Source organism: Oryzias melastigma, linkage group LG9, assembly GCF_002922805.2.
Source record: "Oryzias melastigma strain HK-1 linkage group LG9, ASM292280v2, whole genome shotgun sequence".
Taxonomy (NCBI): Eukaryota; Metazoa; Chordata; class Actinopteri; order Beloniformes; family Adrianichthyidae; genus Oryzias; species Oryzias melastigma.
In genome coordinates, this window is record NC_050520.1 from 3,578,704 (window position 1) to 3,605,065 (window position 26,362).

The 26,362-nt window shown below is 39.9% G+C and overlaps 1 protein-coding gene across 4 annotated transcripts in view; it reads right to left on the bottom strand.

Moving 5' to 3' along the window:
* Positions 1-26,362, bottom strand: part of LOC112148260 (phospholipid-transporting ATPase ID) — a 40,696-nt gene that overhangs the window by 13,560 nt on the left and 774 nt on the right. The window contains exons 1-11 of one of the 4 annotated variants that reach the window (XM_024275205.2): positions 24,378-24,675; positions 13,525-13,603; positions 11,638-11,696; positions 8,736-8,849; positions 6,389-6,487; positions 4,340-4,401; positions 1,841-1,913; positions 1,628-1,698; positions 1,464-1,546; positions 367-525; positions 199-287 (exon numbers count right to left, since the gene is read on the bottom strand). In XM_024275205.2, the coding sequence (XP_024130973.1) occupies positions 199-287; positions 367-525; positions 1,464-1,546; positions 1,628-1,698; positions 1,841-1,913; positions 4,340-4,401; positions 6,389-6,487; positions 8,736-8,849; positions 11,638-11,696; positions 13,525-13,567 (852 nt within the window). In that variant the 5' untranslated portion in view covers positions 13,568-13,603; positions 24,378-24,675. Of the gene's footprint in view, positions 1-198; positions 288-366; positions 526-1,463; positions 1,547-1,627; positions 1,699-1,840; positions 1,914-4,339; positions 4,402-6,388; positions 6,488-8,735; positions 8,850-11,637; positions 11,697-13,524; positions 13,604-14,929; positions 15,151-24,377; positions 24,676-26,362 lie in introns of those variants that run through there. The other 3 variants (XM_036213396.1, XM_024275209.2, XM_024275204.2) reach the window with 3 other exon arrangements.

Here is a 26,362-nt window from a genome sequence, read left to right on the forward strand (position 1 = left end):
TTCACACGTTTGACTCGTTTCTCAGACAGAATTTTCTCTCAAAGTTCAAACCTTCATAGAAAAATCAGTCCAGATTTATAGGATGAAAACAAAAATCTGATCAGGATTGAAGGTTTATGTAGATGATCTGATGACCTCCATTAGCAAATTCATTTATGGATGCAGTTTCGGAGCAGCAGAACCAGAACCAGAACTCACACAGAGAACCAGGACGTTCATGAGGCGGTCGATGCTGGTCCGCTTGAACGTGCTCTTCCCGCAGTTCTGCATCAGTTTGGTTTCTGGACCTGAGGGGGAGGAGCACAGACAGGAAGGAGTTGGGAGGTCCGGCTCACAGGACGTGACCCGAACCCCCACGGCGCCGACCTGCGAACAGCACCAGGCCGAAGCACCACTCGGTGTTCCTCAGGGTGCAGCCGCGCAGCAGGATCTTCTCGTTGTCCAGAGAGTACTTCTGGCCGCCGAAGACCAGCGTCCCCGTGAAGCGGTCAAGACGGTTGTTGGGGGGTTCGCAGCGCACCTCACCTGTGGAGAAGATGGGAGGAGCTTCAGGAGGGAGGAGCTTCCTCTGCCACGCCTGTTGGGTTTGTGTGTTCCAGGAGGGAATCTCCTCTGAAGAAAGCTTGAACCACCGCAGGTCTGTTCTCACGCAGATGCACTGATGCATCCTGGGACTTCACCAGAGTCTCACCTTTCATGTCCTCTCACAGGACCACACCCCCTTTCCTGTTCTGCACCTTCAGGCTGGAATCATTTAGAAAATGATCCTAAGATGTTCAGTCTAAAGATGAGTTCAAGTACGGCAGGAAAAAAGGAAACTTTAGAAGTTCTCTGTGCAGAAGAGACGAAACTATTTGGTTTCTACTGCTGTATATTCGCTTTAACATTATAGTTCTTGTGAAGAAAATAATTATATTGAACAATTAGATCCATACAGATTGTAAATGCTGTCAATTAAAGCATAATTGCTCATTTTGATGTTACTATATTAAAAAACAGAGAAAAAAAAACAATAAAAGCCCCTCGTGTCAATATTCCTGAAGAAATAAATAAATAAAATAAATTAAATGTTAGCCTTTCTGTTGGTTTATCTCCATAGCAACCATTACATTTTTGTCGTCTGGGGTTATGAACACATCGATGTCGTTTTTAGAAGAATCAGCAGAATTGTATTTCCTTAGCAACAGAGGTTTTTTGTTAGCCACGCCCACATTCCTAATCCATTCGTTTCATATATCGTAGTGTGTCGTTCAGCCCAAACGTTCAATTTTTCTTTCAGGCCCGGACGGCGGCGGCGGATGGGATGAATGAGGCCGTCTGGTTCTGTTTAGAAACTTTCTTGGAGGAATTAAAAGTATTTTCCTGTTTGCTGGCAGAGAGTTCTGCAGCAGACCTCCTGCCTGACAGAACCGTTTGTCCATGTGTGGTTCACTGAGCGTTTTGTGTTCTGGTTCCGGTTCTACCGTTGAAGTCTGCCAGCTTTTCCATGTCCTCTCCCAGCTCCCCGGTCACCGGCAGCGCCTGGCGCACCTTCAGATTGGTCTCCCTGAGGAGGACACGGGGAGACACTCAGCAGATGTGACTTTAAAACACAAAATCCTCATTTTTGAGACATAAATCCACAAACCCGTCCAGCTCGGCCGTCTCCACGTAAACCAGGTTGAGCGGTTCACTGCTGGAGAGCAGCAGCAGGTCAGCCTGAAAGTCCAAAGACAAGCATGGAGACGACGGCTCATAAACCCGGAAAGACTGTCGGAATGAGGAGCGGCTCGAGTTTCCTTCAGCAGAGATAAACGCTCAGACACGTTTAAACACAAACGTTTGGACAGTCTTCACTCACGGTGACAAACTGGTTGTTCTCCAGCCTGATGATGTCTCCCACCTGGACGTTCATCCATTTGTCGCTGCAGAGCCTGAGAGCGGGAGTAAGTAAAGTAAGTAAATCTTTATTTATATATAACAGTTCTCTCAGAGAGCGACTCACAAAGTGTTTCACAACGTTATCAGGAATCAGAGAAACAAAAAAAAAACCACATGGTGCTTAAAGCAGGTAAAACCCAGAAAGTATACTCAGGTATACAAGTAAAGGAAACGTGAACTGGAGCTCCCACTGATGATTATTTTAATAGTCCACTAATCACAGATTCATTAATCGACTAATCAGGTCATGTTTAAAGTAGATGTAAAACACAGATCTTAACCATCATTAACTTTAAACTATCTAAAATCTAGATATATAGCATTAGCTGTGATAATACTAGTGTGAATGATGTAAGATGAATTTAGCTACTGAAGATGCTGAAGCTGATAGCCAGCTAAAATATTAGTTAAATGCCAAAACAGCTTAAAAAATAAAAAAAAAGCCAAAGTTAGTCAAAACAGTTAGCATGTAGCTGAAATATTAGCTAAACTCCAAAATAGTTACAACCTGCAGCTCCAGATCCACATGTGGATCTTTGATCAAACAGAGAATAAATCATGGAGACTCCTGACCAGCATGTCGACCGTCAGAGTCAGCAGCTCCATCTAAACAAAACTACCTAAAGAAACAAATAAACAAAGCCTGAAAACTAAGACTACCAAACCACAAACTAAAATAACAAAACCCAGCAGTGTAAGACTGCTGAGGACACAGAGGAAAAAAGAACAAAAAAAGGAATAAATAAATGAAAGAAAATAAAATAGCAATTTGTTAAAGTAGGATTACTTAATTAGCACTGATTTAATTTAGATGAGTTAAATGTATAAATTGAAGTCTGAGGTGTAAATAAATGATAAACTCTGTAGGTTTTTAGATCCTGTTGACCTGAAGATGTCTTGTTTGATCAACTCTACCTCCAAGATGATCAGATTTTATATGCAAAGCAAAACTTTGGGAAATAGTTTGATCTTTGAGTTAAAAGCATAGATTATCTTATGCTGCACAACATTAGTTACTAGCTGTTCCAATCTACACTGAGATGATCCTGTTTGGAACAGAGCAGCTTTTATTTTGAAAAAGAATAAATAAATCACATTTTGAGAGATGCTAACTTCTTTTTATATTGTTGCTTTTGTTTGTGCCAAAAAAATACATAAAATTCATATTTATTATTAAAAAATAAGAAAGTCATGAATCCAAATCCAAATTTCTCAAAGGCTAAAGTACGACATGCGGCTCCTTCTAGGATTAGATCAGTAGAAAACGAGCCCAAAAGCTCTTTTACCGTCAGAGGTTACCGACTCCTGATCTAGTGGATAAGAAGGAATCAGGTTAGCGTGTTTGGACCAGTCTGGACCGGTCTGAGGAACCAGCCGGTGAAAGTCAATTTCCTGCTGTTTCCTGCATCATTGCTCTTTGAATGCGTCTGAAAAAGGCGGCGAGTCTTCCTGAGCTCGGCTGGCGTGGTGGTGGTGGGGGGGGTCAGCAGTGACTGATGGGTAGATCAGGAGGTTTAACCTCATTAGTTCTCTGCTGCCGCCCAAGATCCCGTCCGGCCTTCCTGCTGCTGAAGGAGCCACGGCTGCAGACACGGTTCGGCATCATAACGACAACAGCTGATGAGTAATGTCAGACATATTTTAAAGTAAAGAAAATCTGTTTAAATAAGAAGAATGTCTTCTGTGACGGCTGGAGTTTAAGTGTGAGTTTTGGGACTTAAAGCAGCGTTTGGAACGTTCACGTGTCACCTTCACGTCTAGACGGGTTCAGTTTGGAACTTTAATTCACGAATGTTGAAAAAGTTTCAGTTATTTACAAACAGGAAGTTCCTGCAGACTTCTTTCCAGAATTAATCAACCGTTATCAGTCATTCTATTGGTCAGAATAACCATCCTGGTTCTGATATCTTTTTAACGTCTTCTCCATAATAATCCTCTTTATTTGTACTTTTTCTATAGTTCATGTTATAAACTGACCAATCAGAGGCCTCAATAAAAGTAGGTGGAGCCTGCTGACCCCCATGTTCAAGGTTCAAAACCTTTGACAGGTGTAGCCTGCTTTATTGTGGTAGGGGGTGTGGCCTTCCAGCATGCTCGCTCCTGATTGGCCAGAACCATAGAAACGATGACTCACCAAAAAACATGGCGGCTGAATTAGTTTGATTTGGTTGAAGAAGGAAGTAAACTGTTTTCTATGCATGACGTCACACTCACTCGGTCCAGTTCTCATATACAGTCTATGGTTTGTTGGTTTGTTGTTGTGGGTAGGTCACAATGAGTTTAAACAGATGAAAATGAATCTTTTTGGAGCTTTTGTGGTAAATTCCTAGAGGGCCCAGAGGGGTTCCTTGAGGAACGCCTAACAGTGAGGAAAACAACCCAGAAATAACAAGCTCTAAAAACATGAAACCAAACGTACTTTCTGTCTATAAGAACCTGGACTTTACGGTTGTTGACTCGGTTGTCGCTCCGATGGCGATTCTGGAAAAGAGACAAACGAGAAAACAAGGACAGCTTTGAGTCGGAGGACGAACACGGACGGAAGGTTCTTCACTTTGTCGTTCAGCAACATGTTCTAAAGGAGGTGGAGCTTCTGGAGTCTCCAAAAGAGACAGAAAACCTTTAAGAGATGCTGGAGATTTCCTCTCACAGAAAAGAAAACATCAGAAAAGCAGAGTTAATATTTGACTTTATGTGGTCGCTTTCAAACAGAGAGCGGGCCGTCCTAATTACTGATTAACGGGTCAAACTAACCGCCAGAAGGTTGTTGGGGAAACAGGGAAAGGACCAAAACCCGGCAGAGAAAGTTTGGAGTTTTACTAAAAAAAAGAGAAAAAAAAACAAACCTGGTTCTTCCCTTCATTAAAACCAAACATTTCGTCAGTAATCTCCTTCTCTCATGATGTACGGTCACTGTCTAATCTCTGGGATTATTCTTGTCCTGCTCGTCAGCTGTGACTGTCTCCATGACACAGAAATATGAAAGAGGAGGTTTAATGAATCACACAGTCTGATAAAGTCACACAAAAGAAAAACTCCAAAAAGGAAAGTTTAAAGCTGTAGAAAAGAATTGAACTTGTCTCTCTGGTTTTAACGACAACAATCTGATCTACAATACTTTGAATCCTCGTCAAAAATAATATCATGACGAACAAATCTTGTTTTTTTCAGAAGTTTTGAAACCAAACATTTGGTAGTTTTGGATGTTTTGATTTCAAAACGGACTTTTGTTTTTACTTTACATGACATCATCATGGCTCCATCGGTGGATGGAGGCTGAAAGGTCATCATAACCTGAGGCTCCTCCCCTCTTTTGAGGGGTTAATAACATGTTTCTGTGACTCCTCTTTCCAACCATCACGTTTGGTTTTCGAATGAGTCCTTTGGAGGAGCAGCTTCCAGCTCAGCAGCTCCACGAAGGACTCTTGTTTCTGCTCGTGGAGGTGAGGTTGGACCCATAACTCCAGCCGTTTGACATGAAATCCTCTCTCTGGTAGCTGAAGTGAAAAGCCACTTCCTCCTCATTGTTTGCAGGGAATTCCCTGTTCTCTTTCAGCTTCCGAAAAGCGACAGATGAAGAAAAATCCCTGAACTTCTGCTCAGATCGTCGAGGCTTTTGTAAGAAAAGAAAGAGGAACTTTGTGACTTATTGCCCCTCATGAACAGGATCTGAAAGAGGGACTGACATCGACCAATGAGGACCATAGAGGTCCATTAGAAACTAGAAAGTCACTATTTAAACCTCAAACTCGTCCTTCATCCCGTTATCAGGCGCTGACGGATCCTGCTAGCGGAGGAGACGACCAGAATAAACAATGATTACAGCAAAGACCCGATAAGAGGAGGAACGTTCTGGATGTGCGGCGGCCACATCAACCAGCAGATTACACAGTAACAGTGATATTTAGATATTCAAAGTTACACATTCAACGGAAACGGAAAACATTCGTCCTTCACTCGTGTGGAACCGAGTCGCTAACAGCTACTGGAAAAGAATTTAACCAGAAGGAAAGTAATCGTTCGCTGTTTTAACGATTACTAGCTATTATATTCTGTTATGGGTTTTGTTTTTAATTTAACTGTGATGTGATGTATGGAGCAAGGACAGTGACATCATCTCTGTAAGGATTAATAAAGTCTATCTATCTGTCTATCTGTCTATCTATCTGTCTGTCTGTCTGTCTGTCTGTCTGTCTGTCTGTCTGTCTGTCTGTCTGTCTGTCTGTCTGTCTGTCTGTCTGTCTGTCTGTCTTCATGAAAGTTTCAGTTTTTAAAAGTATAAACACTTATTTCTATTTTCCATGAAAAAAATACATCTTTGATGAACTTCAATGTTAGAAAACTGGAAAACCTTTTTCCTTTTGTCTTAATCGTTTCTGTATCCGATAAACGATCTAGAGCTAAATGTTTTCCCAGATGAAAAGCTGACTCTGCGTTTGCGTCTGAGCGTCTGAGCGACTGTACGTACGATGTCATCGGTCGCGTCTTTGGCCGCGGTGACGGACAGCACCAGGATGAGAGGAACCACGGTGGTGAACCAGGACAGAGAGGAGATCTGAGGAATCACCTGAACAACAGGAACACAAACGTCACACCTCCACATTTATGTCACCTACGTTTGTTCAATGTTTAAATCAAAGTTTGAAAGTGTTGGTCATACAAAAATAAAACATTTTCTATCACGAAAACAAGAGATCAAGGTGCAAAAAAAAAAAATCCTACTTTAGAAAACGTAGATCTTCGTGACTTTGACTGAACTGTTGTGTTGCCAAACTGTCAGTAATTCATATATAGAAACCATGAATTGTATATGAGAACTGGACTGAGTGAGTGTGACATCATCCATAGAAAACAACTAACTTCCGGCTCCAACCAACTCAAGTCAATTCAGTTGCTATTTTTTTTATACGGACGCCGCCATCTTGGAGCCAGAAGTTATCAGTGAGCAGTGATTGATCCATTTAGTCGGAGTCATCGTTTCTATGGCAACCACTCTGGCCAATCAGGAGGGAGCTTGTTGGAAGGCCACACCCCTACTACTGAGACTGGTCATTCACAAAATCTACCAAACGTTTTGAACGTCGGGTGTTGGTGTCAGCAGGCTCCACCTACTTTTAGTGAGGCATATGATTGGTCATTTTATAACTTAAACTACAGAAAAAATACATACAAAATCGGATTATGAGACAGATGTTAAAAAATATCAGATCCAGAATGTTTATTCTGACCAATAGAGTGACTGATAACAGCTGATTATTTCTACATAGAAGTTTATGGGATTTTGGCTTCTTGGAGCCACTTCCTGTTTGGAACGCCACAGTCCAGTTCTCGGTACAGAGTCGATGGTCTAAACTGACGAATAATAAAATGTCTTTTTTAATGAGTGTGACTCTATCTGTTGTTTCAGCAGCGGCAGGTTCTTGTGTAATGTGCTGGTTTTGCACACAGTGAGGTCATTTCCTGCGCTGGAGAAGAAACTTCCTCCTTTCTGCTCACATGTGACTCAACAGTTTCCTGTTGGGCTGACACGGCTGTAACGTGACGAAGGTGGACGCGATGTTGTGACTCTTCAAATGTCAGAACCACATGATCCACAGATCGTTTCTAAATGATTTCCATCATTCCAAAGGACATAACTGAGCCTCCGTTTGGAGGAGCAGGAGCCTCCATCAGGAATATGGACCTGCAGTGACCTCAGGTTCTCCTGAGTTCCTTCACTGTATAGAGCATTGGCCATCCTGCAGTGCTCTCTGAAGCTACTGTTACAAAAGCCAGCGTCCTAGAAATTTCCCAGAAGTCTTTGCATAAAACCAGTGTTGATGCTCACTGCATTAGCGAACGGAGGTTGTTTGAACAATTTTTGTAAAAAAAAAAAAGTTGAAATGTATTTTTTTTAATTAAACTATCAACATTTTCATCATCAAAACACAGTAGAGTCACAAATAGATATTTTAAAATGTTTGTATTCATTTGATTTTCACTCCATGAAATCGCTGACGTCAAATGAGCTGTTAAAAAAAAAAGTAGTGAGCGTTTTCTAAATTATCTTTAAGATCCAGAACAATAGATAGTTTTTATTAGTTAGGGTTAGAGTATGGACACAGTCTCAGACGTTAAACTAACAAGTAAGACGAACGCAGAAATATAAGGAACAAAACCAAATGTGTCATTTTTGTCCTTTTCACAAAAACACATAAAAGCATTTTAACAGAACAACTTCAGAGCATAAATTCTTTTTTCTCCATAAACTGTTAATCCTCCTGTAATTCCAAAAAGATGGAGAATTCACTGCAGCAAGTTTTCTTTTGTTTTTATCTTCCAAATTGGATTATTTTTGATCAATTAAAAAATAAAAAGTTGTTGATTGCTGCCACTTGAAATAAACAATCAAACAAACAAAAAAGTCAAATTAAAATGGTTTCTAGGTTAAATGTACAAACAAAAGACCAAGAATTCCAAAATATTTTAAAAGAATTAAAATTGTTTTAATTCCAGCTTATTGAGCTGCAAAAATCTGTATGTAGTTTGCATTTGAATTTCCAAAATAAATTCATTTTTTAATATGAATAAAAACAAGTTGAAAAGTAGACAAAAGCAGGTAGAGTAATCCGACCAGAAATAAAAACTACATCTTCCAAATTCAGCGTTAGTCTGCTGCAGAAACAAACTGATGCTGTTTAGATTATTAGATTATTCTGATCTAAAACCTTCAACATCTTTAAAAATGATTTTAAATGAAAGGAAACACAAACAGACGCGGTTTTAAGTTTTTTTCATTGATTTTTTAAAAGTGTCCAACCTGTTTCTCTCTTTACCTGAAGCACCAGCAGAACCAGGAAGTAGGCGTTAGCGATCCTCTGGAACTGTTCAAACAGGTTCAGGGGTAGGAAGCTGAAGAGGTTGTACTTGGACGTCTTGATTGCATTTGTCTAGAGAATAAAACGGACAGAATCACGAGTCTTTACATCAGATTAGATTTCTTTAAGCTGCTTTGAAGCGTTTAATTAAAAAAATACTTCTGACAATTTAAAGATGTTTTTCTCTCACATTTATACAAAAGTCAGAAAAACGCCCCGATAAACCCCTGAATGAAAAACCCCCATAAGCCTCCTCTGGTGGCTGGATTACCCAGAAGCCTCTTCTTCTCAGAACTGACGGGTATCTCTCACATCTGTACAGACTGCTGTGAATCTCTTCTTCTGCTGCACTCAGTCAAATGTTATCTTTCAGTGGCTGGTTCTCGTTGGTGCTGGCGGTCCTCAGGGCTCCGTCCTGACACCACTTCCTCTCCGGTCTGATCTCTTAGTTCTTTTCTTAGACCAACATTAATATTAGCATTTATTTCATCCTCCTTAATTCATCATTTTTGATTGAAAATTTCCTTGAATAAAATAAAATATTTATATTTTTCTTTTATTTCTTTTTAACATATTCTAACGAATGTCTTATCTCATAAATATTTCTCCATATCGATCAGGAGTCTCCAACCTTTAACACTTAAAGAGTCTTTGATCGATTTCGCACCAACAACAGCCCATCTGGAGTCACTAAGTCTGACTTCAGCTTTAGAAAATAAGACGTTACTTTGTGTTTAAGTTATGATAAATATAAAATAACCAGGTTTTCTTTGATCATAACTGTAGGTTATTTTAGGCATAAATTTAACAAAGACAAAATAGCACCTATTTGAAATATAAAAACGTTTATAATTTCTGACAGAGAGTCACATGACTTCCTTTCAAAATAAAAGACCCTTGTGTCACACAGGATCATCTCAATGCAGTAACTGTTGAAGAGAGGAGTTTAATGTCAGCATTGACTTAAAAAATATTATACACAGTTTATTATACCATTTATGTGCATCTCCACCAGAAATTAATTAATCTGACAAACTAAAGTTATGTGTTTATGTGGGTTAACATGTAAATATTAGAATGGTCCAATAAAGGGCATTTTAAAATCAAAAATCAAGTTTAAATCTTGTGAGATAATCTGAGAAACATCCAGTTTTCACTTTTTTATTTTACATAAATTCAATTAAAATTCTTTTTTTGTGTTTTTCAACATTAGTAGCATCACTTCCTTTTCTCCCAAAGGCTCAAAGGCCAATAATCCATGTCTCAATTGTATTATTAAAAAATAATAATAATAATTTTTTGGTTATTTCTGGTTATTTTTTTAGGTTATTTCCTCATTTTTGCTGAAAAAGTCAAATGCATTTAACAAATTATGTGTTTTTCAGTCCTAAAGCATGTTTACTAGTTTGTATTATGTAAATTACTGTTATTTTTAATATCACAAAGCTAAATCAGATCTTTTATAGGTGAACTTTATCATATTTTTGGACTACAGGTCAAATAGAAAATCAATCTTAACTATTTTAACCCTTTAGTATGAATTCTGGTTGTGCTCACTGAGCTCCAAGTGATTCTCTGTTAGTCCATTTAATCTGGCCCCCAAACTGGAATAAACAAGCTCGATTACCCACATTAATGCCTTTTCTATGTAGTTCAGGTGTCTCCTTATCGACGCATGAATTCACTTTTGTTCAGATGCAGACTCATTCTGCATTCATGTCCCAGTTGGACAGTCATTTTTCCAACTATTCCAACACCACATGAACGCAGCGTTTCCCTGAGTTTCTGAGGGACTTCAACCCGTTGGTGAAAATGGCACCAAAATGAGAACAAAAACCACCGTTTGAAGTAAAAACTCCAAAATGTTCTGCTGTAAAGTCATTTTATATCAAGATTACGGCATGTTTTCGTCCACATTCTGACTTATTCCTAATTTTGACGAGTTGAATCATCAAATCTGCCCCCGGTCCGGCTTCTCTGTGCCCGTTCCTGCCCGGAGCCTCCGGTTCTGGTACGGACAGAAAATAAAAGCTTCCTGCTTTTCTCCTTTATGCACGCTGAGCTCATGGCGAGCTCTGTGAACGTGTATCAGGTGGATCTTGTAGTGAAGCCAAAGTCCTCCAGACTGGGCCTGAGCGTCATGTTATCACTGGATCTTTTCACTAACAACACCGCCCACACCAGCATTTTTGTTCTCCCTGTAAAAGCCTGAATAGGGACAGGAAAGAGAGTGTTTACACGCCGCAGACTTCTGCTTCCAGCGCATGACGAGAAACATCTACAGTCACCAGGATCGCTCTTCCCACCTGGGGATTCAGGTTCAACTACAGGAGTTTAGTTTAACACTGGAGCTCCAGTGTTTATGCTCTTTGATTTACTGTAAGTTTTCAACCGTTAACATGATCATTCCAGCAGGTTTTGAATCTGCAGGAATGATCCTTTTAACGGTTGAGAACTTACACCTACGTTAAAGATTTTTGTGTGTAAGCGTGACCGGCGACACCTCAGGTGTTAAAGGGTTAATGAACTTTGGAGAACATTTTTCTTTCCTGCTTTCTGCAGTTCTGCTCTTTGTTTTCTGTAAATTGATCTTGTGTTTCTAGGAGCTCCTAAATCAGAGTGAAAACTTCATCTATTTTTAGCTGAAGTTTCAGCAGCAGCTTCAGCTCCTTCAGCTGACTTCCTGTCTCCTGATAACAGACACTCACGAACGACGGCCCGCCCCAGGAGAGCCTCTCTTCTGTAAATACCAGCTCAGAAAAGTGTTTTGTCTCAGCGGCGCGGCCGGCATCCGCTCGCATCTCCTCCGTTGATGTGAGAGGACGTGGAGAAAGAGCCGCTGCTGCCGACGAACACTCACCGCGTATCTGAAGGACAGGTTGAAGTCGCGGTCGTTGGCGCGGAGTTTCCTCTCCAGCTCTGATTCAGAGACAATAAAGGTCGAAGTTAGTCTTAGAGGAGGACTTGAGTCTTTGTTTCTGTGTGAGAATGAACATCAGAGCTTCACTTCCTGTTGGCTTTCATTTCACATTTTGATCATTGAAAACATTAAAAGCACAAACTTTCGTACATGTTGTTTTTCATTAAACTGCTGTTCTTGAAGAAAATGAAGAAGTGGATCGACGGAGGAAGTTAGAGGGTGAAAGGTCACGTCGGGGTCACAAAGGGACACTTTGGGGTCACCCTTTTGTGAGGGGGAACCTCCACTCACAGAATCGATAGAACCAGGACCTTCCTGCCGAGAGGCTGTGGACCCCCCAGCAGCCACAACCCCCGTATCTCAGACATCTGCTGGCTGCAGCGTCTGCTGACTCGTCACGTCGTCTGTGTTTTTGTGTCCAGAACACTTAGTTTGATTCTAAAGATCTCACTAGTTTTTGTCTTAACTTTTGATTCTCCTCCTGTCAGAGCGGAATGACACACCAGCTACAGCTACAACAAGCTCTGACCCCCCCCCACACACACCCACACACACACACACCCCCCCGACGGTTCGGTTTGTCTTTGTGGTTATTCTGAGAAGATCTCTGAAGTCGAGTCGTCTTCCTCCCAGTTTGAACCGCATGACCAGGAGCACGTCAAAGCTACGCCGACCCCCACAACAACAGGTCGTACGCATCACGTGCACACTCGGTACGTGCACCATTTGTGTGCGGTCAGTAAGGACTCACAACTGTCTAAAGACTAGAGAGTGGCGTAAGGACTCGTAGGACGACATCACACGTACGAGTTTGTAACTTCCAGTATCCTCGAGAATACTTCACACCTCACACAACACACACCACACACACACACCTCACACACACACACACAACACACACACACACCTCACAATGCTACGGTCCATTCTCATGACGTCCCGTAAGGTGCTCGTACGATACGGTGGCTGACACGGATCAAAACAATAACAAAAGCGGAAAGACAACGACAACATTGTTGTTGTTCTTCGGCTATTGTTGTCTTGTTTCTGCTTTTGTCATCGTGTTGTGGCTTTTGTTGTCATGTTGTTCAATTTCCATTCAATTACATTTTATTTATATAGCCCCATATCACAAATCACCTCATTGGGTTTTGTTGAGGCTTTTGTCGTTGTGTTGAGGCTTTTGTCGTTGTGTTGAGGCTTTTGTCGTCTTCCTCTAGTCTCTGTTGCCGTGTGGAGGATCGTTGGCGCTCACACATTTATTTATGACACACTTGTGACTCAAACAGAATCTCTACACAAAAGATCTTCACCAGGAAACAGTTCATCTCTGTTTATCGGGGGAACGTAGAATGAAGAAAAGAAGAAAATGATGAAGACTTTTGATGTATACAATCCAAAATCCTTCATGGACTTTCATCTGCTCCATTGAGGGGATATATCTAGAGCCGGGCCTCTTCTTGGTCCGGGCTGTGCCTGTTCTGGACCGTCGGTTCTGTTTCTGGGATCAGTGGGACGGGAACTCAGTTCAGCCGAAAGAAGATTTAGACGTTTAGGGAAAGTTTGTTGGACAGTGTGAGATGTTTGGCTTCAAATGAATCATTTTACCTCGATATTAAACTATCTGGACAATCTTCATTTTACCATAAATGTTGCTAACGAGTCAAGAGACAGACTTCTCCTCCTTTTCTGAAGTTAACATCCTGATCAACTTTATGACTTGACTGAAACTTTTGGAAAACTTCCTTCACTTCTTCAGCATTCGAGTGTTTCAACACATTTAAACGCCACGTAGAAACCTGGTGGAAGCAGGTTCTGCGTGCTCACCTCTCTCTCTGGGCTTCACACAGTCCAGGCCGAAGAACGACATCTTCTCCTCTTCCTGCTACCCGTCCATCACACTCATCTGTGGAGCAGAGACGGACGTTAGGGAGGGGCGTCGCTAAAAAAACCTCAAACTCCAGGAAACTGATGCTTTAAACAGCAGGGGGGGGGGGTACATCTGACACATGACTTTTTAAATATCTCCTTATTGATATAGAATGTCAAGTAAAACATGACAAATACATTCTCCTTTACAAATATGATTCTGAGTTTAATGTTACAATTAAGTGTTCATATGAGTAGATAAACAGAACCTTAATATAAACCTTAATATCATGTAAACATCCAAGAGGCTCCAAACAGAAGATCAAGTGAAGGACAAACAAACATAAAACTCTTCCCCCAAACCGCTCTAGATTAATAAATAATCTAAATACATTTCCATTTATTTTTAAATGTAGCCGTGGATCCTCTGGAAGTTTATTTCTTTTCTCTAGTTGTAGAGAGATCATCATCTCTCTGAGCTGCTGGGAGGAAGTTGGACATTCAGACATTGAACGAATAAGACGTCTAACTATTATTGATGCTTAAGCTGTAATATCCTTTTGACGCAGTGGGGGGGGGGGGTCAAAGTCAGTCGCACAGGGGCCAAAATCCAAAACACACCGTAGGTCGAACAGGATAAACGTTTATTGAACACTCTAAAAGTACATTTTAAAACTTTAAAACCGTAACTTTTTAACTTAATTATGAACTAGACGTATAACATTACCTGTGATGATGCTAGTGTGAATGCTGGAAGCTGAATTTGACTACTAAGGAAGTTGATAGCTGAAAACGCTGAAGCTGATAGCCAGCTAAAATACTAGCTAAATGCCAAATTTGCCTAAAAAAACGAAAAAAAACTTAGATTAACCAAAACAGCTAGCAAGTGGCTGGAAAAATATAGCTGCAATTCAAAATGACCTAAAAAACTGAAAAAAGCCTTAATTAGAACAAACAGCTAGCATGTAAATATTAGCTAAACTCCAAAATAGCCTAAAAAACCTTAGTAAATGCAAAATAGTCCAAAAAGCTGCAGAATATCAATTTTTAAAACTTGAAATAGTAACTTTTTACCATAATTATGAATAATAAAAATGCAAGAATATTATTCCAGAATAAATAAACTTAAACCTTAAATAACTTTCAATGTTTTACTCTCCATAAAAATATATTTTGTCAAAATTATTCAAGTTAGAAATGAGCTCAAGATAACATCGGGTCATTAATAACAATAAGATAAAATGATCTGGAGGGCCGGATCCGGCCCCCGGGCCGTGACTTTGACATATAACGTAGAGGAAGTGAGGGTCAGGAATACCAAATATGACTAAAATAGTGAAACAATGAGTGAAAAATTCTCTACATTAACTCATCTGTTTATCTGGAAATGATTATCTCATGCTGGGGAGAGAGCCCCCCCCATCTCAGTGAAGGACTCCTCCCTGCACCTCCTGCAGATGAAGACATCTACATCCTGAGGACTCAGAGGGAGGATCCCTCCTTCAGACACTTGAGAGAGTCATCGTCTGCTCCTCCTCTGCAGACTGACAGTGATGCATGTGGGGGGTGCACCTCCAGGAAGAGCCTTCAGTCACCTGAGCGGCTTCAAAATCTGCATTTGGACCAAAAGGAAGTGATGAAAGCAGCAGCAACAGCAGTGAACGTTGGATGAAGAAGCAAAAAGCAGAAGAGCAGAAACAGGAAGAGTCAAAGAAAGGAAACGTGACCTACAAACTGAAATCTGGAATAAAACCTGCAGCAACGAGAACAAAAGGTGAACTTCACCTTTACCAGAAGACCACAACCTCCATGAACACAAGAGAGAAACCTGAGGTGACTGACAGAACCAGAACCAGAACCAGAACCAGAGAGCTCATAAAAACCCTCCCACATAATGATGATGATGATGATGAGGGTGGAGCTTCTGGTCATGAAGCGATGGGATCAGCTCCATCCATCCTCTGTTCTGGATGAACAAACACACACAAACGGAGGGCAGTTCTATGGAGCTACATTGGGGCCAATATTATTTGAAACTCAAATAGAAACAAATTTTAAAAAATACTGGCTCAAAAAAAAAGTAAAATGTTGAAAAACGTTTTTCTATTCAGCTTCAAATGTTCCATTATTTTAGGTTTTAAAACTCAAAATATCATTTTCAAAACTTGTTTTTCAGTTTCAAACATTTTCCCACTTCCAACTCTTTTTTTGTTTTAGAATCTGAAAATTTTAAAATATGTTTTTAAAAAGAGTTAAAAGTGAAAAAAAGATTTGAAACTGAAAAAAAAAGTTTTGAAAAGGACATTTTAAGTTTTTGAAACCTAAAAACACATTTGAAGCTTGAAATAATTACGTTTATTTTAGCCAAAAGTTTTAGTTTTTTTTGGCCAAACACCAATATTTTTTTAATTGGTTTTATTTGGGTTTCAAATAATATTGGCCACAATTTAGCTCCATACAGTTTCTCCTCTAACAGCAGAAATTTCACTTTCTGTTGGTAAAGTTTGGAGCAGAACAACGAGGACACGCCCCTCGAACAGGAAGCTGAAGTGATGCTGGATCTAAAAATATCTCCACACGGGTTGGTAGTGAGTTTTCCCAGGAATGCCAGAGCTCGGAAAACCCTCAAAGAGGGAGGAGTGTGGAGCACGTGTGCTGAACCCCGACAGACGGAAACACTGCTGCTGGAGAAACTCTTCCCTTATTTCCCCTAAACTCCTATGGAAGCCTTTGGGACCCGTAATTCAAAATAAAAGTCAGACGCTTTTTCATTTTCACAATGTAACTGCATTACTTGTATGGGACTAAATTAGGGCCAATATTATTGGGAATCCAAATAAAACAAATTGAAAAAAATACTTGTTTGGCCAAAAAAAAAAAAAAAAAAGTAAATGTCCGAAACTTTTTGCTATTTAAAAAATAATCTTAGTTATTTTTCAGCTTCAAATTTTCGTTTTTTCAGGTTTCAAAACTCAAAATGTGAGTTTCAAATCTTTTTTTCCCTCTCAAATAAAAAGACTTCAAAGTGAAAATAAGATTTGAAACTGAAAAAAAAGTTTGGAAATTGACATTTTGAATTTGATTTTTTTTTTTAATTTAACATTTGAAGATAAGAATAATTAAGTTCATTTTAGAATAGCAAAAAGTTTTGAACATTTCCTTTTTTTGGGCCCAAACACCATATTTTTTTTTGTTTTATTTGGGTTTCAAATAATATTGGCCTCAATTTAGCTCCATATAGTTGTCCCTTGAAAAAGCAATTCTCCGAACAGCTTTTTCTTTTTCTGCTTCAACACCTCTCATTCTGTAACTTAATTAAAATCATAAAGAAAATGGCATTCTTAATGACCTACAGAGAGGAAAACTCTGTTTTTAGCATGTTCTCGTGGTATTTTTCTGATGATGGAGGTCGTATTTAAAGAAAATTAAACTTAAAACTACATTTCTGGAGGATTTATTCAAATTATTGTGAATCAGGAGATGAAAAAACTCTGTTTGAAAAAGATCAGATTTTTGACGTACAAAATCTACTGGGCGGGGCCACAAGCTCCCAGCTCCGCCCCATTTAAAACCATCCACCTGCAGACAAATAGATCCATGAACGTCTTGTTTTCCTCATCTGGAATCTGGATCTAAACTGTACGAGATTTTCCTGCTAACATTTTTGTTGCACCGCTAACGTTAGTGTGTAAACAGAGAGCTCTCAGTAACAGAGGGGAAGTGGGGGCAGGGTTGCTCAGAGGTGAATTTCTAATGAACTCTTGCCGCTCTGCAGAAACTATGTCCTAGAAAACAACACAGGATTTTAGATTTGGGCTAAAACGTCATCATAACTGTTTGAAAACAGATGAGAAAATGATTGGAACTTTCTGGAATAAACTGTCTCCAGAGTTTATACGATACAGAGGAAGAGGAGCCTGAAAGAGAACGAGACACCAACAGAACCAGAATTCTACATAAAAACAGAAACAAAGACGATTTGGTTTCACTTCAGATTCAGATTTGAATACAGAATCTGGAGTTTCCTGTTTTCCTTCCACACTAACCGTCTCTGCGCTCCGTCCGACTGTTTGATCCCAACAGTTCAGTTAACTATTACAAGCGTGACTGTTATTTCATGGAAACAAAGTGCGTAACAGTATCTGGCGGTCCGAGTCACCTTCGGCGGGTCAGGGGTCGCACACATGAATCGGTTTCTTGTCCCATCAGTGGTTTCTGGTTTCAGTTCAGAACACTGGTCCATTATGGAAACTCAGCGCCTGTTTGCTGCTGACAGAAGAAAGCTTCTGCGTCCTGAAACCACGGAGGGAAAGGGAGTGAACCGCCTCCGTGGTGATGTTTGACTGTCGTCCACTGACCATTCAAAACACTGTCTGCTAAAGCCTCCATCACACCTGTCGGCTGTCTATGGTCGTACCTGCACAGGTGACAGGTACGAAACATCATAGAGCGCTCAGTGAAGTGTAGAAAGAAATGTTTTTATCTACAGGCGTGCTGCGGGCGACAGGTCGTACTGAACACTCCCACAACACTTTTTGACCTGCAGACTCTACCAGGGCCTGTAATAGCCGTGAGAAGTGTGCGGTTGTCACAAGCCACGCCCAGGTCTCCAGTTTTTCACCCTCAGACAACAAGTGCACAACCTGTGCGTGAGGTCAGTAACCACCTTACTAACCACTAGAGCAGGGGGGTCAAAGTCAATCACACAGGGGGACAAAATCCAAAACACACCTGAGGTCACGGGCCGAACAGGAAAAACATTTATTAAACACTCTAAAACTACATTTTTAAAATCAAAACTGTAACTTTTTAACATAATTATGAACTAGAGATATAGCATCACCTGTGATAATACTAGTGTGAATGCTGGGAGCTGAATTTGGCTGATGAAGATGCTAGTGCTGATAGCTGAAGATGCTGAAATTGATAGCTAAAAATGGTGATGCTGGTAGCCAGCTAACATATTAGCTAAATGCCAAGTTAGCTTAAAAAAACAAACAAAAAAAGGTTAGGTTAGCCAAAACACATAGCTGGAAAAAATAGCTAAACTTTAAAATATCATGAAAAACAGAAAAAAACCTAAATTAGCAAAAACAGTTAGCATGTAAATATCTGCTAAATTCCAAAACAGCCTAAAAAAATTAAAACAAAATCTAAATTAGCCAGAAGAGCTAGTATGTAGCTGAAAAAATAGCAAACCCTTAAAATAGTCTAAAATGAAAAAAGCCTTAATTAGCCAAAACGGCTAGCATGTTGTTGAATTATTAGGCTAACTCCAAAACAGCCTAAACAACAAAAACTAAAAAACCCATATTAGCCCAAACAGCTAGCATGTACCTCAAACATTTGATTGACAGATTCTCCCTGACCCGCTCTCATCGGAAGGGGTGTGGCCTTCCAACAAGCCCACTCCTGATTATTGACAGTGCTCGTCATAAAAACGCTGACTCAGACCAATCACTGTCAACTGGTTCCAATTTGGCAGCGTCCGTATTTTCAATGGCTGCTCTGTCCAGTTCTCTACATACAGTCAATGGTCCGAGGACTAAAGGAGCGTACCGGTGATCTGATTGGCTACCTCTTCCTCCGACTGAGCAGCTCAGCTGGGAGAGTTTAAGGATCAAGCCAGCAAAGAGCAGCTGTGGTTTCACTTTGTTCTGCCCCCCCCACTTCCCGATGTCCGTTCACACTGCTCCCTGCAGGGCTGACTATTACTGTTCGTGTGTGAAGGACTGAAAGCTCATGGAGGTTTGAAGGCAGCCAGACTCCTCGAGGTTCAGAGACGCATCGTAGAACCAATAAACCCGTCTGAGCTGCTGTTCGTTCTCTTGGCTCAGATGGAGATCAGATGTTGGTTTTTAATTAGAAAAACTGTTTCCTGCTGGTTTGCAGCTTCAGCTGAAATGATCTGAATGATGATGGTGACGATGGAGCTGCTACAGCTGTGAGGGCTGTTCAGTTTGGTTTTACACTGATTGTTTGAGCTGTCTCCTGTCAGTGGCTTCAGGTTCGTGTTAATGATGATCCTGTTTTCATTTCTGTTTACTGTCCTCAGACTATTGAAGTCTCTGGTTTGAAAGTGAAAGTCACTTAGTGACATGAAACCCAGATCCTGTTGGGGAGGGTCAGAACTCCCAATCCTAGTGGAGGAAAGTTTCCCGTCTTTAGAATCTGAAACTGCTGAGAAGAGTGGACAGACTGATGCTGTTTCTGAAGGTGAGCCTGCGGTGAAATAATAACCCGGCGAGCGCAGCAGCGACTTCCATGTCTTCCTGATTTGTTTACAGCAAAGAAATAAGGGAAACTTGAAAAAGTGTTTTTTTAATCTGAAGTGGTCTAGAGATTTTCATGGCTTCTTTCTTTCTTTCAGAACCCGTTGAATCCATTTCAGGGTTGCTGGAGCCTATCCCTGCTACTAACTTAAGTTCATCACACCTAAGAGATCATTTAAAATCCTGTTTTTGAACTGAGTGAGGAGAAAGTCCACACAAGACTGAGGAGAACATCTGAACTCCACACTGGGGTTTGAACCAGGACATTCTCACTGTGACGTCAAAGTGCTAACCGCTACACCCTTGTGCAGTCCCATCTGCAGAACTCTACAAAATCTTTAGATTTTTTTGCTATCTCGTTATCATGAGAAAACATGTTTTTTTGCGATAACAGACCAGGTCCGGAGTCAGACGCAGTCCTTCATCCTGCAGCATCATTCTGTAACCATGGAGACGGCCGGATCCCCTCATCTGCTCACTGATGAGAATCACAACAACTGCAGTATCACTGACCCTTCGCCTCAAACGACTGGTTTGGATTATGTGTAAGACTGAGAGCATCAGCTAGAGCTGCCACAAACGATTATTTTAATAGTCGAATAATCGGGTCATTCTCAAAGTGGATGTAAAGCACACATCTCAACCATCCTTAGCTTTAAATTAAATAAAAACTAGATATATGGCATTAGCTGTGATAATGCTAGTGTGAATGCTGGAAGCTGGATTTGGCTGCTGAAGATGCTGAAGCTGATAGCTGAAATCACTGAAGCTGATAGCAGCTAAAATACAAGCTAAATGCCAAATTAGCCTAAAACACACAAAAAAATAGATTAGCCAAAACAGCTAGCATGCAGCTGAAAAAAATAGCTACACTTTAAAATGGCCTTAAAAAATGGAAAAAACTTACAAAAATAATAAATTAGCCAAAAAATAGCTAGCATGTAGCTGAAATATTAGCCAAACTGGTCTAATCGTTGATTATTTTAATAGTTGATTAGTCGAGGAATTGTTGCAGCCCAAAACAAAGCAGAACTCATTTGTTTTGCTGTGGATTGTGGGTAAAGGATTCGAACGTCCGGCTGGACGTTCAAGATTCAGAGATGGACGTTTAGAACACAACATGACGACGGTCTTCACCCGTCTCAGTCATCTCAGTCACCAATCATGTCGCGGTCACGACATAAAACACGTCAGGTTACTCATTAAGGGTTAAAGTTGACATTTACGATCTCGTTATCACCAAAAGAATTATTTTCTCACAAAAACAAGAGAGTAAAAGTCATTGTCACGAGGTAAAACACTCAGCTTCAGGAGGTTCACAACTTTAACAATAAAACTTGTTTTCTGTTATTCTGTGTTCCTTTTTTATTGTAACAAATCTCAGCAGAAACCTTCATGAACTTCTGATTTGATGTTTTTAGCCTCAGAAAAAGTTGTAAATATTTAAGTTTTTATTTTTTCTACTGAAAATGTTTTTTTTTCCATAACTTTAACAAATGTAATCAGAATAAAAACGTTTAGTATTTCAGACACATTTGTTTTTTTATTTTATTTTCTGTTTTTTCATGGGCTGATGTTTGATGATGATTGTTGTTTTTCTGTAAGTTTCAATAAAGTTTTTATTTCAGATTTTTCTACATTTTGTTTTTAGAATTCTTCTAGTTTCTTTTCTTTCATCATCTTCTCTTCGGTTGTTTTACACTTCTTCAAATTATTTCCATTGTAAACATGGAATCTAATTTTATTTTACATTTTCTCAACATTAATCATCTTTTAGCTTCATAAAACGACGGTATAATTATTTCATCTTTATAGTCGTTTACGTTTCAGTTCATTCAAATAAATGATACTTTAATTAAAGACTTTTTATATTTATTTATGTGCAATTCTACAAATATTTGAATGTATTTTTTACACTAAACATTTATTGTTAACCTTTTCCTTAAACCTTATTTTTAGGTTATTTTATACATTTTCATTTTTCATTACTTTAATTTGAACCTTTATGTGATTTTTTTTGTTTTAATTTATAATAATTCATTTATAATATAATTCATTTAACTTTAATTTAATTTAATCATTTTATTTATTTAGATTAATCCTAATTTTATTGTACTAAATTAATATTTTTTATTTATAAGCATTAAACTTCGTAAATTAGTTTTAAATGTGACGTATATTTCCAATGATTACTGGCCTTCTCAAACGTTTTCTTTACTGTTTCTATTCTTTCATCTTTAACTGTAAAGTGAGTTTATTCATGTTTTAAGGTTTAAACTGTCCTCTCCTTCAGGCTGTTCGGAGTTCATGTTGTTTTTTTCTCCTTTGATCTGTTGTCTGAATCCGTTTCATCTCATTTTTCTGTTAATTTTGGACATTCGAAGCAAAATTTGCTTCTTTATCCTGTAAAAACAAGTCAATTTGTCCAAGTCTGGAGTCTGAAATGAAGTAAAACTGAAGATTTGATATTATCATGAGCGTCTAGCGGTCTAAAATCTCTCATTTCTGTTTCTACCCACAAACTCTCGTCTTATCAGCGGCGCTAAGAATAACCGCATCCTTGCTCCAGAGCATCAGTCAGCCTGCAGAAGTCAGAAAACCTGTTGATCGGACAGAAACTGGACGGGGATCTGCTCTGACGGTGACGTAAGCCTCTTGGTCTGGATCAGGTCAAGCTGGAGGTCATGTGGTCCTCTGACCAATAGGAAGAGAGCAAACAAACCGCCCGGGTCAGTGAGAACGGCACCTGCAGCACCTGCTTCTGCAAACAGCCGGAGGCGTTCGGTCGGTTTAAACAAACTAGTAAACAGCAGAAAGTCTGGACGGAGTTTACCGTTTCAAGGACAAAATCAGGGGTTTCTCTCAGATATACTCAGATATTTATCATAAATAATAACAATATGTTTTTGGCTCATGAAGGATGTCTGTTTGTAAGCAAAAAGGGTGAAAAATCAAACATTATTTTCACTTTTTCATATATTTTGCTCCTTTTTTTTATCTCCATTAAGATCAAAATCTGCATTTTTGAGCAGCAGGTATTTCAAGAAGAGTTTTCTGGTCCTATAAAGTCAAATCCAAACGTCAGACAGTTCACTTTTTAACCAGGGCCAGCCTGGACAGGGGTCTGCAACCTTTCACAATAAAAGACCCAACTCAGCCTTTTTAGGAAAATCTGATACAGCTTTGCTTTGTTACTTTTATAAATTTTTTTTGGATTGAATAAAACAAAAATGTAAAGCGAAACAGGAATTTTCTAAAAATTAGAAAATGTTTTTTCTTTTTTTTTTTTTTACTTTTGAAAGAAGTTCGTATGAAGTCCTTTCAAAATAAAAGACATGTGCCAGATAGGATCACCCAGTGGAGCTAATGCACTCCTATTAAAGGTTTCTAAAACTTTCTCAGGCTTTTGGTGACTTGTGCTTGAAATCTCAGCATTTTGAGTAAAGTGGTGAGAAAACAGGCCGTGTGACGTCAGCGGGAGGTAAAAACCTGCTTTACCTTCTAGGTGCAGCTCAGCCATAAATGTAACTTAGCTCATCTAAATCAAATCAATGCTGATTTAGTACTTTTAAAAGGTACTATTATCGTATTTTTCTTCAACCAGGGAGGCACTATAGTTGGGTAAAAGAGCCGGTCCTGGCTCTGGAGCTGCAGGCTGCAGACCTGCCCTCAGCAAAACGGGATTTCTGCACAAAACGAGAAATATCACTACAACTTTTTAACATATTTATGAATATTAAAAAGGCAGAAAAATTGTTACAGAATAAATCAACTTTAACCTTAAATATCTTTCAATATTTTACTCTCAATAAAAATATATTTTGTCAAAATTATACAAGTTAGAAATGAGCGCAAGATAACATCGGGTCATTAATAACAATAAAATAAAATGATTTGGAGGGCCGGATCCGGCCCCCAGGCCTAGACTTTGACACATGTGCATTAACAGATAACACAGCATGCCCCTCCCCCCCACCTAGCGGGGACAGGGGCTGCATCAGCCAAGGAGGGGTTCAGTACCGGGTCAAACTTTTGAGTTATTTTATTCATAGTTTTAATTATTACCTTTTTAAAAACTTCTTTTTACACAAAATGAATGGTGTGTTGAAGTGTAAAAAACAAAAAAAAAATCATTGCAATTTGGCGCCCTGTCCAGCTGATGGCCACCTGGGCGGCCGCCTAGCTCGCCTGTGCTCAGGGCCAGCCCTGCCTTTAACCCTGGAGCTCAAGTGTTTATGTTCTTTTGATTGACTGTCATTTTCCAACTGTTAACACAATAATTCCAGCCGATTGTGAAGGAGAAAAGCGGCTCATCGAGACGCTTTTCTCCTTCACAATCGGCTGGAATTATTGTGTTAATGAATGAAAAATTACCATATGTTAAAAAATTTGTGTTTAAGCCTCAAAAGATTTTCTGTGGCGTTAAGAGGACAGGATGCTGTCTTACCCCCCCCCCCGACTCTTTGCAGGAAGCATGCAGACTTTCTTTTTTCTCACTAACCGTCACTCGAGCGGTGAAGGAATGAGTAAAACTTTTACCTGCAGGTCGCTCCGGATTTCCCTCCACCACAGCTCAGCCACAGAAAGAATCAGTGTTTGAACTTCAGCGCGTCTGAAGCTCCCCAGCAGAAGAAAAGCGTCTGTCAGTCGGCTTCAGCCGAAACGCCAAATCGATTCGACGTTACGGCGAGGCTGAGCAAACAGAAACCACGCCACTTTTTGTTTGCTCTGATTTTTTTAGGGTTTCTGTGGTTTTTGACTTTATTGAAATGAATCAAAACTCCTCAGACTGGGACAGAGTTCAGGGGTCAGAACCCATCCGGACCGGACCTGGACCCCTGGGACCTCTGTGAAGATCCTCCAAACGACCAATCACATCAGAGCTCAGGGGTTGGGGGGTTATCTTTGGCATGCTGCCGGCGTGGGGGGGCTCTCATGACATAAACGCATCATGAATTCTGAGCAGCAAACAATCACGCTCTGAATTATTCACCTGACCTCTCAGGCCGCAAAGCCACGCCTCCTCTCATCTTACCTGACATTTGGACTGACCTTTACAGCTTTATAGCCCCTGATTGGTCTGAACTATCAGGTATGTGACACGAACAGAGTCGATGACGTCCTCACCTGTCTGCTGAAAAGAGACCAGGTAGCTGCTGAGGTCATGACCTCTAAGACGGTCGTCGGTTTGATCCAGCGGGAACTCAAAAACAAAATCCAACTTTTTCACAGATGAACAGAGTCTGATATGAAGGAATTCACAGATGAGGAGGTGAAGATGGAGAAGATTCACGAAGATTCTGATGAAAGTAAGTCGTGTTTCTCCATTTCAATAGAGCTGCCACAAACGATTATTTTAATAGTCGACTAATCGGGTCATACGCGAACTGGATGTAAAACACAGATCTAAACCAACATTAGCTTTAAACTACCTAAAAACTAGATATATAGCATTAGCTGCTCCTGGTCTGAATGCTGGAAGCTGAATTTGGCTGCTGAAGATGCTGAAGCTGAAAACGCTGAAGCTGATAGCTAAAATATTAGCTAGACTCCAAATTAGCCTAAAAAACTGGAAAAAGCCCAAGTTAGCAAAAACAGCAGAAATATTAGTTTCACTCAAAATTAGCCTAAAAACTTTTTAAAAATCCTAAATTTGCCAACATAGCTAGCATGTAGCTGAAATATTAGCTAAACTCCAAAATAGAACCTTTATAAATGCCAAAGTCGTCCAACAAGCCACCCGGAGGCCATTATAACGTTCAACTTTACCACACTCGGACTCCATATAATACAAAATAACGACTAATCATGACAGCCTTAAATTCAACCTTTTTTTCAAAATGTCCTGAAGATCTTCTCCCAACTTAAAGTCTCCAAACTCCATCCATCAAGACTTCACTAAAACCCATGGTGCAGCTTTCACCTTTCAACGGTTCACCAACCTGTCCGAGCTTCAACGATCCAGCAGACTTCAGACTCAAGTGTACTCGAGTACAGATTACATGCTGCCAGTATGTTGGCGTCTGTGGACAAGCAGTAACTGGAGTGATCATCTGAGGTGGAGCGGCGCAGTACTTAAATTAGACCGCAGCAACACGCCGATAAAGGGCGACTGGAACAAAGTAAAGAGTTTTGTTGGCTCCACCCACCAACCAATCAAAAACCTCTAATTTTACACAAAATTTATATTAACACACAAATGTTGTAGATGACAAATAAACTGAAAGAAAGAATAAAAAATGTAAAAGTTTCTGTAAAGTAAGGCATCTATTAGCTTAAAAGTTCTGAGTGAAGAAAGGAAGCAGCTTTTGAAACCAGCCTCTAGTGGTCAGTAGAGGAACTGCACGGATGGAACGTGGTGGGGCTCTCAAACAGAGGAGGACAAATCTCTTTGCTTTGGAAGAAGTCGGGACATCAACTGTATACGGGGTTCCTACAAATATCTTCAAGTTATATTTAAAACTTTTTAAGGAAATACATATAAAAAAAGGGGTGGAGTCACTCAGTCCAGTTCTCATATACAG